The sequence below is a fragment of the Sciurus vulgaris genome (genome assembly GCF_902686455.1).
Source record: "Sciurus vulgaris genome assembly, chromosome: 1".
Taxonomy (NCBI): domain Eukaryota; kingdom Metazoa; phylum Chordata; class Mammalia; order Rodentia; family Sciuridae; genus Sciurus; species Sciurus vulgaris.
In genome coordinates, this window is record NC_136461.1 from 57,913,470 (window position 1) to 57,931,484 (window position 18,015).

General features: G+C 34.1%; 1 protein-coding gene across 2 annotated transcripts in view; it reads left to right on the forward strand.

Annotated features, from left to right (window-relative positions):
* LRRC7 (leucine rich repeat containing 7) overlaps nt 1-18,015 on the forward strand; it is a 525,614-nt gene that overhangs the window by 180,854 nt on the left and 326,745 nt on the right. For both annotated transcript variants that reach the window (XM_079128752.1, XM_079128751.1), the window contains exon 3: nt 16,774-16,976. In XM_079128752.1, the coding sequence (XP_078984878.1) occupies nt 16,774-16,976 (203 nt within the window). The remainder of the gene's footprint in view (nt 1-16,773; nt 16,977-18,015) is intronic.

Here is an 18,015-nt window from a genome sequence, read left to right on the forward strand (position 1 = left end):
AAAAACCTGAAATGCTTAATGTAAAAAGTATAGAGATTAAATTATCTAGTATATTTCTTATCTCAAAATATCCTGCCTGCTTTGATATTACATGCACTTAACTTGAATGTCTACATTACACACACGCATGCACTCACACACATGCATAATGCATATAAACTGATGTAATGATTTATACTATTCTTAAACACTAAGCAGATGGTCCAGGAGAATGATAAAATTATGTTTCTTTTCTCCTTCAGATTAGAACTGGCTCTTGGTACAGAGCCAGGCTAGGAAGATAGTTGTTGCCCTAATGAGAAACCAGGTGGATTTTGTCTCTACTGATGTTCATTTTTGTACCTCATTTGTTTTCCATATATGTAGAAAATGAGAAATAGAAAGAAGATTTGTTCTGACAGCATTCATATGTTAATCTCACTGTAATTGCTAGAGGTGGTTTGAGTTCTAACCAGGTTCATGCTAGAAAGTAAAACCTTGAATTTATATTGCTAAAAAATGATTTGTCTGTGACATCCTATGTCAATAAGAAACATAAATATTCTCGAGATAAGGCTTAGTGCAAAATTTCAAGGTCACTCAAGGAAAATGCTATCAAGAGACATTTTCACTTGAAAAGAGTATGTTAGTGACAGTGGAGAACAAAATCTTAGGGATCTTTTTCTCCCCATTTATTCATACTATTATAAATACACTCCCCTGAAAACCAAATGAAACATTACATAGCAAATGCCATAAATTTTATCAATCCTCCTCATACAAAGATGTAACAGTTACTTAATTGTTTCATGGTTCTCTTATAAATCCACTAACTATAAAACCATGGCCAATAGTAAACATCCAAAAATATTGTCTGATTTTTCATATACTGTGCTGAAACAATACCCAGAAATGAGTCTAATTACCAACATGAGATTGTTATCACTCAGAAAATGAACCCTCTGGGACTGGCAGACCTCATCTAGGAGGGGAGAAGAGAATTCCCAGAAATTATGTTTCAGGGCAGTGATTGGTGAAAATTAAAGTGCTTCTTATTTGTAGTCCACTGAGCTTAAACCATTCAATAAACTGACTTTATAAGTATAAATTGAAGGAGGAACTAATAAAGATTTAAAACACTTTAATTACATTTTGCTTCATCAAACTGACAAAGATTAAAAATGATAATATCTGCTGACAATGGCACAGAGAAATGGGTTTTCATATATAGTACTTTGGGGACTATCAGTTTGTAAAAATAATTAGGTAATTCTGCAATATTTATCAAGAATAAAATGTTCAAATTCTTTTCACCTCATAAATGCACAAGTATTTTTGTATTTGAGATTGTTTATCAACTAATTAATTTGAGTTTGGAGGAAATTATAAATTATCTTAACTCCCAGGATAGAATGATTGGTCAAAGACATGTCAAAGTCTTCAGAAATATGTTTCAAGGAATATTTAATGATATGAGAGAATGTTTTAGGATAATGCTAAGTGAAAAAACATGACACCAAATGATGTATTTTATCTCAGTGATATATTTGGTGTGTGTGTGTGTGTGTGTGTGTGTGTGTGTGTGTGTGTGTGTATGTGTATTTAGATTGCAACCTCAAGTGAAAGATAGGAAATACTCTATGAATAGTGCTTTATTTATGGATGATAGGAGTATCATGAATTTTACATCTTTATACTTTTCTGTATTTTCTAAATTCTTAATAGTAAGTATATATTACTCCTTTGTTCTGAACAAAATGGCAAATGGATCTTTAAATAGAAAAATTATGATTAAGTGAAATTACATGTCCAAAATGTCTCGTTTTTCTCTCATTATTTCTATTTCTTCTCTCTGTGAGAATGATAATGTTCACTAGCAAATCTCACCAGCTATATAGTTTACATGATCTGGTGGTTAATAGTGCAGTTTCTACAGTAATATAATTTTTACTTTTATCCTCTGTCAAAAGTTCTTCCCATTATTTTCACTGTCAGTTTAGGATGTTCATACTAGTTCTCTTTTTCCTTCTGCTAAACCAGCTATAGCCATTCATTTCCATATGATTGATGTTTATCATGTCAAATTTCAAGACATATGTGAAATTTTTATTTAACTTTTTTAATTAATTCTTTTCCATTCAAGTAGTTTATAATAGTCTCTATGTGGCTGCTTAAAGATACTGGAATTCATTTCTTTTCTGAATGTGTGTTTCCAAGAATGAGTAGGCAATCTGTCAGTTTTGTTCTTTGTTTTGTCACACGTTATTCACAATATCTGGTTTATATTCTTGCTGGGCATTTTTTAATTAACATTTGAAATGTTTCTAAATCATCTTCAACATCTTGATGAATCTAAGACCAAACAACATTTCTGTTGTTCACTTATTTATTTATTCATTAATCAGTACAAATAGTAATGTCACTGAGAATATCTCATATGGCTGCCATGCACTCTGTCTTATGTTTGGAGCACAAATAAATGACAGTGTCCATAGCCTAATGAGAAGCTCATGTTACTCTAAGAAATTGACAAGGAAATATCTCCAATAAACTTATGCCAGAGTTTGCTCTAGATTCTATAGATGTCAGAAAAGAGATACCTTATCTTCTGTTGGAAGCTGATGAATAGGGTTGTATTGATTTTCTAGGACTGCCTTAATAAAATACCACTGTCTGGGTTCCTTAAGCAACAGAAATTCTTTGACTCAGTTCTAGAGATCTAAGGTCTAAAATCAAAGTGTTATCTCTTGGGTCTTCTGAGGGCTGTGAAGATAGTTGCCTTCTCTATGTGTCCCCCCACACCATCCTCTCTCTGTGTGCATCTGTTTTTACACATGGCCTTCTTTTTATAAGGATGCTAGTGTTATTAGAGTAGCATCCCACCCTACCTCAGTGTGACCTCATCTTAACTAACTACATCTACTCTTTTCCCAAATAAGGTCACATTCTGAGGTAATGGAGGTTGTGTACTTCAACACATGAATTTTGGAAGCACTCTCCCATCTGTGACAGGGATAGGCAAGAGGTCATTTTTGGCCAAGGCTAATCCTTGAGAAGGAAGAGAAATCCAGGAGAAATGAGCAGTCAAGAGAGTTCAGGAGAAGAAACAGGAAATACAGAAACGCAAAGGCAAGAAAAGTAGAGCGCTCAAGTGGGCATGGTCCAGGAGAAACTGAAGGCTCAGCAGAGACTGTATTCCTGCTCAGAAGTGCAGGGTTGATAGAGAAGGCAGCACCAAGCCAGTGAAAAATTTTATACAGATTCAGATTTGAATTTTAGAAATGATTACTCTGATGGCAGGGTGAATTTTGTGACGCACATTTTTTTCTGCCAGCAGGACCCTGTTACTTGTGCATGCTCTTTTCATTCTAAGAGCTCACCTACCTTCTTCTCCAGTGCCTTTTGCAAAACTTTTGTTCCTAATTTTATTCTCTTAATTATCTTAAAGGTATTTTTTTAATTGTCTTCTAAATAATTTAATTCCGTGACAATTTCATTTCAGTAAAAAAATGAACAAATTCCAATGGTGGCATTTGTTAGTTACAAAATGAACTGGGATAAGCATTTAAATATTCATAATATTATAAATTGCTGTTTGAAAGTCTATTTTTGATCCCATATCATAGAGTTAACAATGAGAAAATAACTCTGAATTCTAACAAAATCATTCCGTTTTAAAATGCACCTGGGATTCTGGCATTTAAGCTTTTGTGAACCTTGCCTTTAACAATTGTTAAATCTGTTCGTGCATTCTCACATGCCTTAACTTCTTTTGCAGAAAGCTTCTGAAATTAATTCTTACTTTAACTCTTCTTTCAGCCCAAGGGTGACTTCAAGCAGACTTGTATGTTTCATGACTCTTAAAATCTTTCCAATTATAAAGTAACTGCCTGGATTTATACCCAAAGCAACCTAGTTGATTAAAAGATTATCACTACAAACCCTGTTTATTTTGTTGAATCTCAAATTGGCACATTTGCTCTATCCTGAAGGCACAAGTGCAACCATCATCGGCATTAATTAAAATATTAATAAACACAGACAATATCAGAAGTTTCCTGTAGTTATAATTGAAGAATGAGTATAAAGCAGCACGAGATGATATTTAAAATGTTTTTTTAAAGTTGTTTACATCAGATTGAAAAAAGAGGCCTTTCATCTTCTCTGGTGAAGGGCACCATATTGACATTATGTCACAGCACTAAAGACAAGGAATTGCTGAGATGAGATGACTGATCACGTGGAAAATGCTGTCACTCGTACCTAATAAAGCTCCTTCTCAAATCTTCTATAAAAATTACTATTAACCTTCTGTATATCAGAATTTTCATTAATTTAATTAAAATGAATTTAAATATAACTGTACACATTTCTGACTTCTCAATAGACCATACTGAATCATTGGTCTTTTCTTGATAATGCACTCATATTAAGAACATAAGTCAACATTTGTACTACAGTATAAAATTACTCAAGAGATATTAAGGCATAAGAGCATCGTCTGAGAAATTTATTCAAGGATAAAACAAGTGATTAGACTGACGACTGAGGTTTCTCTCAAGAATCTATCAATTAACCAGCCTCTATCTGACCATTCTGCTTCATTCTTTTTATTCTGAGTCTGTAGAAAAGCAAGTGTTCAGATATTATTCCAGAAATATTACTTTAGATTATCACCTTACAAAGTGAGATCTTTGAGTCTATCCTTAATGCTTAGAAATTTGTTTCTTCATATTGCTTTGGCTGAGGTTTACAACTTGCTTGGAAGCCAAATTTTCCAAGAAACATAAATGAACAGTTTGTTACTGATATGAACTTCTCTTTGAATGTTGGTTAGTTTTAATCTCATATTGAAATTTGCTTTGTACTGTCCTTACAACCGCATTTGCATATTTAAACAAATGGGTAGGCAAATAATTCCAAGATAGTAATTCCATGACTTTGTGGAGAGGTGACAAATGTACTAAAATTCAGGATGAGCATCCCTAATCCAAAAATCTGAAATCTGAAATGCTCTGAAGTTCAAAACTTTCTGAACACAGTTATGATGTGACAAGTGGGAAATTCCACACCTTGACCTCACATGATGGGTTGCAGTAAAAAAGCAAAAAATGCAATTGTGCGCTAGAAATAATATATGAGATTAACTTCAGGCTTTGTATATAAGGAGTATGTAAAATAAATGAATTTCATATTTAGACTTTGGTCCCATCCCCAAGATATCTCATTATACATATGGAAATACACCCCCCAAAAAAGTCCCAAATTCAAAACACTACTGGTTCCAGCCTTTTAGAATATAGGGCACTCAATCAGTATTATTATTTACATGTATGGCGCAATAAAAGATTTTTAGTAAACTTGTATAAGACACTACTTAATACAAATCATCTCTCAAGGGATTGTTTTCAGATTGATCAGGTTAATGTCCTTTAGAATAGTTAGGGTTACGATGACAATAACAATGGTGTAAAAAAAAAAATGGAAAAAAAAAACAATGGTGAAGCAGAGAAGAACAAGGAAAGCTGCATTACTTATGGTCTGGAACAATTAGAGATTTTTTTTAAAGAATTTAAATTACAATAAGTGCAACAAACTCAAAATCTGTGGATTTTGTTTGAAAGCACATTCTAAGAGTAGAAGGCAATGACCAAATAAATTAAAGAATAAACCAGAATATTCTATTTGTCATGTAAGAAGTTCTCATTTACAGATTCAATGAGCTACTGTGTTATTTTAAAACATATCAGCAAATTATAGTAACCAGGAAATAAAATCATGCAACATGGTTTAAAAAGTCATAATTGTTTTACCGTACCCCAGTAGGATTAGTAGAGATGAGCAAAATGGCTAAAGGATATTCGGTGTTGGGAGCACTAGAAATTAGAGCATAGAATTGGAAAAGTGATTCTGTGGAAGTACTGGGTAAAAAACACTGAAAAGTCAAGTTGGAGGAAACTTGAATGTTAAAGAATCTTGTAAACTAGCCTCCCCTAAAATATATGATTTGGAATACCACTTCCTAAATTTTGAAGTGATAAACTTCAAAATTTTAAAATTTAAAATATTCTAATTTTTTGTTGGTGGTGCTGCTGCTGGGGATGGAACCCAGGGCCTCATACATGCCAGACATATGCTTTAGCACTGAGCTACACTCCCCTAACCCAAATGTTTTTAATTTTTAAAAATATGTTTAGGATATACTGAAAGATAAGCATGGTATTTTTTTTAACAAAAAGACCTCTGCCTTTGCCCATTTGTACTACTATAATAAAATGCAACAGAGTGTGTAATTTATAAACAGTAGAAGCAATAGAAAGCTTTTAGACCTAAAAATAGACCTTTTGGAGGTCTATTTTAAGAGGTTAATCAATATGTTAATTAATGTATAAAATCAAATATATTAACTTCCAAATATATTTGATTTTTATTTTACTTAACTTTGCAAATATGTCAGTATATAAAATGGTAAACTACTAATATTTTACAAAAATTATCATAATATATAATGATGGGTTATTTACATAATTTTGTGTTCAGTATTTGTTTTCCTTAAATAAATTCACAGAAGTGAGGAGTTCCTTTGCTCATTGGTAAGCTCTTTTTCTCTTTGGTGTTTCCAGAATCTAGCACATAGTAAATATTTAATAAATAATTGATGAATAGATGACTCCTAGATACAGTGTTAAGAGAATTAAAACACAACTAACCCAAGCAAATCATCAAGAAGGAAAGACAGTGCCTGGTACAGAGTAGAAGCTTAGTAAATGTTTCCAATTTCTGCTTTAAGTAAGTTGAGTTTTATTTAAATTTGACAATTTAAAAATGAAATCAGAAATAATAGATTGTATTAGGAATAATTTATGGAAAAAGACTGTTTGAAGGCAAATAGATGAAAATTCCTGAGAAGACTATGTATGAGAGCCCAGGATTGATGTTCTTAACATCAAGAAACTCCTTTAAAGCAGCACTTAGAAATAAATATTCAATAGGCTCCCTCTGGATACCAGGCACTCAGCTTTCCTTCTTGATTTCTTGTTTTGATTGCTGATATGATAATATCAGCATTACAGACCACGAGGAGGTTTGCCCAATAACAGTCCCTAGATCCTGAGGAAGACAAGCTGGTTTCCTTTTATTGACAGGCAAATCACATCACATCCAGCAAGTATAGGTTCTCAGGTATGATGATGAAAAAATGAAAACAAACCATTGAAATCCTACTAGTTTTGAGATGTCATCATTTCAATAGTCAAACAAACAAACAAAACCCAAAAAACAAGTAAACCTCCAATGCTCCATTCAGGGTCCAGAACCCACCATGCATATTGTCTTGATAAGGGGGTTTCAGAGATTTACTTGAAGTTAGGTAATGTTTTTAGTGAGGTGTTTTAAAGTAGGACATGTGGAGAGAGCTTGGCAGATTTCCATATCCCTGTGGCACACTTTGTGAGGCAAAAGGTTTCTCAATGAATAAATTAGAAACATTTTGCTTTTGAAAAATGCAAGGCTGCACCAACTAATGAGGACAGCTAAAATATTTGTCACAAGAAATCTTGGAAAGACTGAACTTTCCTTTGTCCCTTTATCTTTCCAGGTATGGAATATAGGCAAAGATAGCAGATAGACTTGATTCAAATTCTAGAGGATGAAAAGGTATTAAAAGTCAGATGTTTTGATATATACATTTTTATTGTTTGGAGTCAACTCCTGCAGGCCTAATTCTCAAGTGACTGAAATTCTCTTTGGTTTAAATTATCAATAGGGAAGGATTTTGAAGAATGTAGCAAGATGAGTCTTCCTGCTACTTCACCTAGGTTAAGTCCCACTGGCAATCCCTGTCGTTCAAATGCTTTTGACTCCATGAGGGAATATTGAAAGGGAAGCTGTTTATTATAGGCTGTGGTTGTGGATAAAGAAAATCCCCTTTAAGAATTCAATTTGGTTTGAAAAAAACATATGAGTCAAGAGGAAAGGCAATCCATATGGTGTCGTCAGAATCCAGAAAAAGATGCTTAACTTTGATTTCAGGGAAAATACTAGAATGGCCTCAACAGAAAGAAATGAATACCCATTTTCCTCTCATCTTTTTCATATTTATTTTTTTTTTCATATGTATCCAGGGATGGAACCCAGGACCCAGGGATGCATAACCACTGAACCTCATCGCTAGCACTTTTTATTTATTTTTTTTGTTTTGAGATAGTGTTTCACTAAACTGATTAGGGCCTCACTAAATTGCTGAGACTGCCCTTGAACCTGCAATTCTCCTGCCTCAGCCTCCAAGGTCACTGGGGTCACAGGCCTGTGCAACTGCACCCAGCTCACTTTTTTCAATCTCTTTAAAACACTGAGAATCAAAGAATCTTCTTTTAGTTTTATGCAGACACACAGTAGCACTGGAAATTAGATTGCTCCGGAGACAAAGTCTGAACACTGTTTGAAACTACCTGTCTATGATGTACGCTGGGCAATGGTTGTTATGTCAGGAGAAAGTAAATCTGTGTTCCTGTATGTCATGTATATAAAATATCTGTGATTTCCTCTGCATTGTGCTAGAGTCAGTTCCTAAAACATTTTCTCCATTCTACCTCACTGCATTGTCATCCTCTGGATGCTCAAAAAACTATTTAAAACTGATTGCTGAATAAAAAAAAAAAAAATTATTTCCCTTCCTGCTATCTCCTCATTCTGCCTAGCACCTTTATTCTTTGTGTAAGACACCTGTCAAATATGTGTTTGTGAGTGTACTTCTGGGTGAGATAGAACTGCTGATAAATTCATATCTTTGTAAGTGCTCAAATGCTGATCTATGCACACTGCTTTCAGGATAATGTAGAATCTGTTAGTGGAAAAACACAGTGACTTTGGGGAAAGGAGATGTAAGATCCAAGCCTGACTCTACTAATTATTCTGTAGAGCCTTATGCACATCACAGAGTCACTAATTCTTAGTTTATCACTCAAGTGTTAAAAATAATATATGAGGGCTGGGGAGATAGCTCAGTCAGTAGAGTGCTTGCCTTGCAAGCACAAGGCCCTGGGTTCGATCCCCAGCACCACAAAAAAAAGAAGAAAATAATAATATATGAACTGATTATTCCTCATGAAATAAAACTAAGATGATAGATCATAAATTTGTTTGGAATTTTTCAAGGATTGTATAAATAAAAGTAATTAGAATGTTCTTGATTTCTCATATTCATTTACTTATATAACTAATATTTTTATGTCTACCTAAAATGCTAGACAAGTTACCAAAAATATACATGCTGAATAAGCTAGATATGGTTCTCATCTTCATAGAGCTCTCCATCTAGTGAACTATATTGATTTTAAATAAACAATTAAAATGTGATCAAATGAACTGGGTATATAGTTGTAAAACATATTGACAAGAATTATAACCTAACTTGATAAATAAGGAGAAGCTGTTCCTCCTACTTAATTTCAATTAAAATAAAAAGCAAATGGAAATGTACCCCTATGTCCTATGCAGAGGCAGGCATAATTCTGAAGGGCCTGGTAGAAGAAAGATCACATAATCTTAAGAATGCAAAAGAAGCCAGGAATGCAAAGAACTGAAAAGCAATGAGAATAGAAGTTCAAAGGATTAGTCAAAAAGGAATGAAGGGAAAGGAGGGGGGATAGGAATAGGAAAGACAGTGGAAAGAATCTGAACTAACTCTCCTATGTACATATATGAATACACCACAGTGAATCCCACCATCATGAACATCCACAAGGCTGGGGCCCTAATTAGAATAAGATATATTCTGTGCATGCATAATTTTATAAAAATGAACTCTACTGTCATGTGTAACTAAAAAGAACCAATAATAAAAACAAATTAAAAAAAAAAAAAAAAAGCAATGAGATGAGTGGTACCTAGCTAGGCAGGGCCAGGGGCTGGGTAAGAGTGTGGAAGGCGGAGTCAGACAATAGGACCATCTCACACTTGGCAGACCATAATAAAAAATTTGGACTTCGCCTTGAGGGCAGAGAGGAGTTATTGAAGTGTTTGCAGCAAGAGAGTTACACAATCATATTTGTGTGTTTGAAAGATCACTGCACTGTGGAAAGAGAACAATAGAACAGATATATTTGCAAAGTATGTTATTAGTTTGAACTAGGCTAATGGGCAGTTGAGATGAGGAAAAATAGACTTGATTCATGAAATGTTCAGGTTAGTTAATGGTTAGGACTTTATGGTTGTTAAATACCAGAAGTGGGAGTTAGAAAATATAATGCCCCATTTTCTGTCTTGAGTAACTAGTTGAACATATAGGTATTTGCTGAAATTGGAAGCACAGCAGAAGGAAGTTTGGGTAGAATAGTAATTACAAACAGTGCTTTAAACTTAAGATATAATTCTAAATTTTTTTGTATCTATTATTTTGCTGATGAGGAAAGCAAAAATGAGGTATCCAGGGTCACCCAGCCAAGCAGTTTGCTGCAGAATCCAAGCTCTTGACACTAATGGTGTGCTAGCTACCCCACAAAAACATCACTTCAGTTCTGAACATGTTATATTTGTGACCCCCTTAAAACATAAAGTTGAAATGCTGAGGGAACTAAATATGAGTTAGAGACAAAATTTTATAGCCATCCACTTACCACTTGACTTATGTTAAATGAAGTGAGAGCTGAGAAAGGTGAACAAGATTGTAAAAGAAAAGAAGATACAATTAGAAGGGCAATGGGCAGAGAGAAAGCCAATACTATAAATCTCAGAATCTGGCTTGAGAAAGTATCATGTCCTACAGATTAGAAGGGAAGACCCAAAGTGGGAATATTGATTCTGGAAGGGTCTGATGTTGGGGTGACCAAGGGAGAGAGGTCTTTCCAAAAGAAAGTTGTGGGTCTCTGTCCAAAATAGAACCACTTACTAATAGGTCAACCAAGATGGGGTTAAAAGGATGAGAGAGATTAAAAAGAAACCTTCCTTTAACCATGGAGGTTACTCTTCTACCTTCCTGATTTATCTGTGCTTACAATGAAGTCCCCACTAAACGAAAAGGAATTTAAAATGCATGTATAAACTCTCAAAGAGAGAAATAGAAGACAGAGCAGAGAAATAGATAAGGAAAGACTTCAACCTATTTTTAAAAGACAGAGAAAGATATAGTTTATATACATCCACAATGCAAAGTACATGATTAACCACATTATAAAGTATCCACAAAGGGATAGGAATTGATTTGCCTCACCCACCTCCTTAGAACACAGGAGATACCAGGTAGCAGGCAAGGAACTAAAGAGACTGTGCTAAAAACTGGGAAGGAATTCACTAAAAATTTCCATAAACAAAGTAACATGGCTCCAGGCAGAAGCCCAAAATATTCTCCTCCAGAATATTCTTTGGCTTGCTGCCTTATCATCTTGCAGTGAAACCTGTCATGCATATAAAGCTTCCAATTAACTTTTTAGAGCATCACTGTTTAATACTGGAGGAGAGCAGGGGGTTATCAGACACTTGTGGAAAACCTCTATGATGAGAGATGAGACCCAAAGAAACCACCAGAAACTGGAACTCGGAACAATTCAGAGAGCAAAAGCGAAATGCAACTGTCGGTGGTTAGTATCTTCTGAGAGAAAGGAAGAGGATGTGGCCTTCTAAGACACAAATAGGTAACTATGAAAAAGGAACATTCAAGAAACAATATATGACTCCTACAAATGATAACAGGTAATTTAGTACATGTATATAGAAGATACATTTGAGAAAATTTCCCAGAAAATATAATAAAAAGACAAAGACATGGAAATTATAAGAAAAACAAATTTTAGAATAAATCTAATAGCTCTCTCTTCTAACTAATAGGAATTATAGAAGAGAATTTTTAATGAACAGTAAGAAATTATCAATTAAATAATAACAGAATAATAAAACAATTTGATCAATAAGTGCTTCCAGAGTGAAAGAGACTGTTAAGTACTCAGAACAATGGATTTAAAAAACAAAAATAAGAAAACCACACCAAACCTCCTTGTCATGAATTTTCAAAACTAAGGATAAAATAAAAATTCCCCAAAAATTCCTGGTGAAAAGGAAATTGGGTGTTAAACAGGATTTTGAATCAGAATGGAACTGGATTTTCTTAGAACTAGAAAATATAATAAATAAAAAGTGCCTTCAAATTTATGAAGAAGTATTTCTGACCAAAAAAGTATATATACAGCCAAACTTTCAATCATTGTCTGGTAAAATAAAGCCATTTTCAATGATGAAAGTCCTCAAAAAATGTGTCTACTATAAATCCTTTCTCAGTAAGTAAATGGATGTTATATTCTACTAAACTGAAGGAATAAATCTGGGAAGAAAGAGATATGAATCCAAAAAATAGAAGGCATAACACAGGGAATAAATGCAAGATTCAAAGGAATAATAGTAAAGAGAACTTCTGAGTGACAGCTATACACAATGTCTGGAAAAGCAACCACTCCAGACTGGAGCAGGGAGACTTGGTGTTCCCAAAGGATTGGTAGGAGTTGAGGGGTGGTTATTCCACGTGTTTAGGCATATCAGGAGAGTGTTGGGAAACTGAATTAGAAAAATGTACATTGAAAAACCAGGCAAGAAAACAATAAAGCACTTTTTAAACTCGAAGGAATAAAAAAGATACACATTAAATGTAATATGCCCTAATTACAGTGGTATATAGCCATGTAGGAACTATTAATTTAAAACACAATTGTTATGCGTGTATTTTGCTTGGGTTAGAAGTATGTAAGAATTTACTTGAAGAAAGGTAACATCTCCCAACCTTGTAGTGCTGGAAACCTATGTAATTTTAAAATGAAGAAGTAGCACCACAGTCAAGTTATTTAGAAATTTTCAGGGGGTGGGAGCTCTAAAACATTGAAAGTTATTTTGGGGAGGTAGCATAAATTGGGAATGAATGGAGATGTTTTGTGCATCAGATGCCAAAGTCAACAATGAATGAAAAGGAGTGTTCAATAAATTGATAAGTAAATGGTATGTGAAAGGGTAGACAGATGTTACTATAAGGAGGCCATCAAAGGAACAGGGGTTTTACAGGATGAAAGAAGACCAGTAGTTTTTAGAGAGCAAGGTAGAGAGAAATTCATCCTTCTAACTCAGAAGTGGGTTAATATGTGGTCTGAAAAAATTTTATGCTCTACTTTTAAAGGCTATAAGATAGAATGTTGACCCCAGGAAAAACCCAGTTTTAGTTGAGTCAATGAGGAGAGGGAAGGGTAGCATTCCTCAGGAGAGTTGAGACTCATTGAAGATATTGATGATGATGTAAAGAAAACTCTAAGTTCAGAGGAAGGATACCGAGGACTTGGGATAGGGGCAATAGTTCAGCACATCGTGGAGGAGAGAAGAAACAAAGATGACTGTAAGAGCTTACATCCTGGCATGAAAGTGAAAACAGGCTAAGTAAATTAAGTTTTGCAGATTTGATGGACAGTGGACATTGACCCAATGGTTCAGGTACTGGTCTGGGTGTTCTTTATTCTGCTTGGTTTATGTTTTAAAATATATGCAGTGACAGCAATAAGTAGATCTCAAGAAATATCCAAATGATCAAAGTTTGTTATTTCCATGTACAAACATGTCACAATGAAACCCATTATTCCGTATAATTAAAATGCACTAAAGAAAAAAAAAGAAATAGCTAATGGTCCAGCACAAAAAGATGAGTGAGAGCCTTTGAACAACAAAAAGCATGAACAGTTGATTTGTCAGTCAGCTTTGAGTCATACAGAAGGATGAGGTGTGTGCCTTGGGTCTGCTCTATGGTATCACTGCTGAAGAGGGGGAGTGTGACTAGCACTCAATCAAATTAAACACTTGGGAATCTTCTAAAATAGCTCCCTTTGCTCCACAGCCTCCCCTTCTACCACCCTTCTATTCCACCACAAGTCTTAGGATTTGACTTCCTAATTACCTTCCCAATAATTACTTCTCCTCATTCTCATAGCTAAAATAGTAGTCTAAACTATCATCACTTCCCTTTACACTACAAAAGCTTCAATACACATATACTAGGTGTCCAACAGATGTCACATATTTATTAAGGGCACTATTAGGATGTCAAATATGTTTCAGTCATCGAGTAGGGACATGAAGACATTGTACAAGGTCAGGTAGAATAATAATTACAAAATCTTGTGATTCAGACTCTTAAAAATGGAAAGTATATTTTTCATGGGGTTCCCTCCAACTGCCCCTTTTTTTCTTTTCCCTTTTTCCTTGTTTTGGTCTAACTTTGATGATTGAGAACAAACATTTGACCCTTGACTTTCTGGGTCTGGCTTATTTCATTTACCATGATGTTTTCAAGTTCTATCCATTTACCAAAAAAATACCACAATTTCATGCTTCTCTGTGACTGAGTAAAACTCCATTGTGTGTATATATCACATTTTCTTAATTCTTTCATCTGTTGATGGGTACCTGGTCTGGTTCCACAACCTGGCTACTGTGAATTGCCCCACTATAAACATCCATGTGACTCTATCCCTGTTGTGTGCTGATTTTGGATCTTTTGAATATATACCAAGAAGTGGAATGGCTGGCTCATATGGTGGTTTCATTCCTAGTTTTTTGAGAAATCTCCATATTTTTTCCAGAGTGATTGTACAACTTCACAGTGCCACCAAGAGTGTATGAGTGTATCTTTTTCTCCCACATCCTTGCCAATATTTATTATTTGTATTCTTGATATTTGCAATTTTCACTGGTGTGAGATAAAATCTGAATATAATTTTGATTTGGATTTCCCTGATTTCTAGGAATGAGGGACATTTTTTCATATGTTTATAGGTCATTTGTATTTCTTCTTTTGAAAACTTTTTGTTTAGTTTTTTGTACATATTTTAATTGGGTTATTTGGTTTTTGGTGCTATATTTTTTGAGTTTATTATATATTCTGGATATTAATCCCCTACCTGAGGAGTGTTTGGCAAAGAACTTCTCCCAGTCTGTAGGCTCTCTCTTCATGCTCTTAATAGTTTTCTTTGCTGTGCAGAAACTTTTAAATTTGATACTGTCTCACTTATTGATTCCTGGTTTTATTTCTTATGCTTTAGGAGAGATCAGTGGAGTAGAGAAAGGGGATTGAGGGAGAAGGAGGATGAATAGAAAAAGGAAGGAGTGGTGGAATAAGTCTGACCAAATTTTTCTATGTACATATATGAATATACCACAGTGAATTTCACCTTCATGTGTATCCATCATGAACTAATTTTAAAAAAACTATAAATAAATAGAAGAAAGATCAGTAGAATAGAGGAAAGGAAAGAGGTGAAAGGAAGAAGGGAGGGGAAGAGGAAGTAATGGGGACTAAAACGGAGCAAATTATATTCTATGCTTGTAAAATTATGTCAAAATGAACCCCAATATTATATATAACTGTTACAAAGTAATTTAAAGAATAAAAATGTAAGATACATATGAAATGTAAGATACATATAAAATTAACAATAAAAATATAAAACATCAAAAGTATAAAAAAGTGTAGGAGTTTGAGGGAAATTAATGGAAAGTTCATCTTTTAAATGTTTTTTAGTAAACTTTCCATAAATTACCATGTGTAGGCAGTCATCTGTAAGTACTCACTCACAAACCTGTCCCCAAATTATCCTTTCATTAATGTCAGAAAAGAGGACTAAGGATGACTTTGAACTGAATTTCCTATAGCTTTTAAGTATATTCTGCCAGATTGCCTCAAAATTTGACTTTACCTCAGCAATTTCAAAAGCAAAACGCTACACACTTTTTATTTTATATTTATAAAATATCACTCATTTCTATTTCAGCAATAAATTTATTTTCTAATTAAGAATAAATTTACAAATTAAATGCAAATTTCAAATTTAATTTCATTCAATACTGATTCTATAGTTGACCAAGTGCTGTGTACTCTGACTTGAAAAATAAGTAAGACAAGATCTCCTTAAAGATGCTGCCTAATCCATGGAGAAATAGCACACATGGAGAAATAGCTACAATTAGTAGCTCTGTACCCATTATTCCTGGGAACACACTCACAGAGATCACAACCTTTAAATTAGAATGAGAAGTCTCAAGCAAATTATCAGTAGCTGTTATGATCCAGAGAGTCCCCGACATATTCATTTATTCATTCTATAGTCGTTAGTGAATGTCTACTGTATGTCAGGCACTAAGACAAACTCAAAGATGAACAAAACAGTCCTGGTGCTCAAGAGGTGTCAGTCTAAAAGAAAAATACTTGAAAAGCAATAGAGTAAATAACATATTGAAGGATCCATGACACAAATCTGTGCCAATTTCATGGCATTTGGCAATAGTAACCTAGAGGAATAGGAAAAGAACGTGCCCAAGATGTCACCATGTTTGCAGGCTGTTTTCCTACCTGAATCACTGGATTCCTAAAGATAGACTAACATTCTCAAGTAAATGAGTCCCAGCTCTAACCTGTAGTCCAGTGGAGTATACACTGCATAAAAACACTGTTCAACTCATCACGTATCTCCAATATCTATTCAGTAAATACCTGTTCACCAATGGAATAAATTTATGGATCAAAAAGAAGACATTGGGTTAAACTTGAATGTTTTTGCACACATTGGGGAAGTGTCTTTTCCAACATATTCTGGAGGTTTCTTTCCTCTACTTTTTTTGCAGTGTATTGCATGTACATGTCTATAGAAACAGTAAAGTGTTATAGAATTATAAAATACATGACAAAATTAGCTCTAAAGAAGCTCTAAGTGTTACAAGAAAATTCTCACAAGGCAGTTATTAAACAATTTGTTTATTTTTTCTGTTTCTTTCCAGTGCAGTGCCTGGAGATGACCACCAAACGGAAAATCATCGGCCGTCTGGTGCCGTGCCGATGTTTCCGAGGTGAAGAAGAAATCATCTCAGTTTTAGATTACTCCCACTGCAGCCTTCAGCAGGTGCCAAAGGAGGTCTTTAACTTTGAGCGGACATTAGAGGAGCTTTATCTAGATGCCAATCAAATTGAAGAGCTACCCAAGGTAATTTTTGACAACCTAAAACATAGACTGTAAATGGGGGTTTCATAATTTTGAAGGACTTGGCATAATGAAAATGTTAACTATAGCTTTCTATCTGGATAATTAACAAATCATGGGGACTGATTTAATTTCCCCCAGTATTCTTGTTACATTTTAATACTACTCCATGTGTAATTTCAGTTGATGAATTAATAACCAACTGAACTCCACAAAAGTCATCATTTTATAGGTTATGCCTTCTTATTTTAAAGTGCTCTCTGTAAAAATACAAATCAAAGGGTCAAGATAAACAACTTATGTTTAGAAAAGAAATGAAAAAATATGTATTCTATTCTAGAACTGAAAATTGATATGTTGTACATTAAAGGGACATTGTTTTAAAACCTTGAATTATATATTTATGTCCGAGAAAGCTTTCTCTCTCTCTCTCTCTCTCTCTCTCTCTCTCTCTCTCTCTCTCTCTCTCTCTCTCTCTCTCTCTCTCTCTCTCTCATGCACACACACACAGTACTGTTATGAAAAATGTGTTTTTGTTCCTAGATTTTAAATATTTGATTTTTAAAAATAACACTGAATTTATGTGGCATATAGCTGGTAAAAATGGTTGATAAAAACTTCAGCTATCCAACTTTGCACACATACACACTGCCATTATGACACAGTGTTATGAGGAAAACCAGGCTTTCTTTCTCTCCATTACAGAGAATAAGAAATTATCTAAAAGCAACCAAAGCTGCAGCAGAGAGGTGAAATTTGCAGATCCTAACACTCACCTAAATAAATCACTTAGATTAAGTAGCCAACATGGCATTTACCTGTGAAGGACCTATGCAGCAGAGAGGACAAAAAATGCTGTGCTATACTTCTACTGCTTTAAAAAAAAAACACACACACACTAAATATTCAATGATCAGAAAATTTTTTTCACAAGAAAAATTTCATTATCAAAATCTGAGATTTCAATGTACTGATCAAAACAAATGATAAGTTGTTTTCAATTAGAATTATACTATTTACATAATGCTTCAAAATTAGGAAC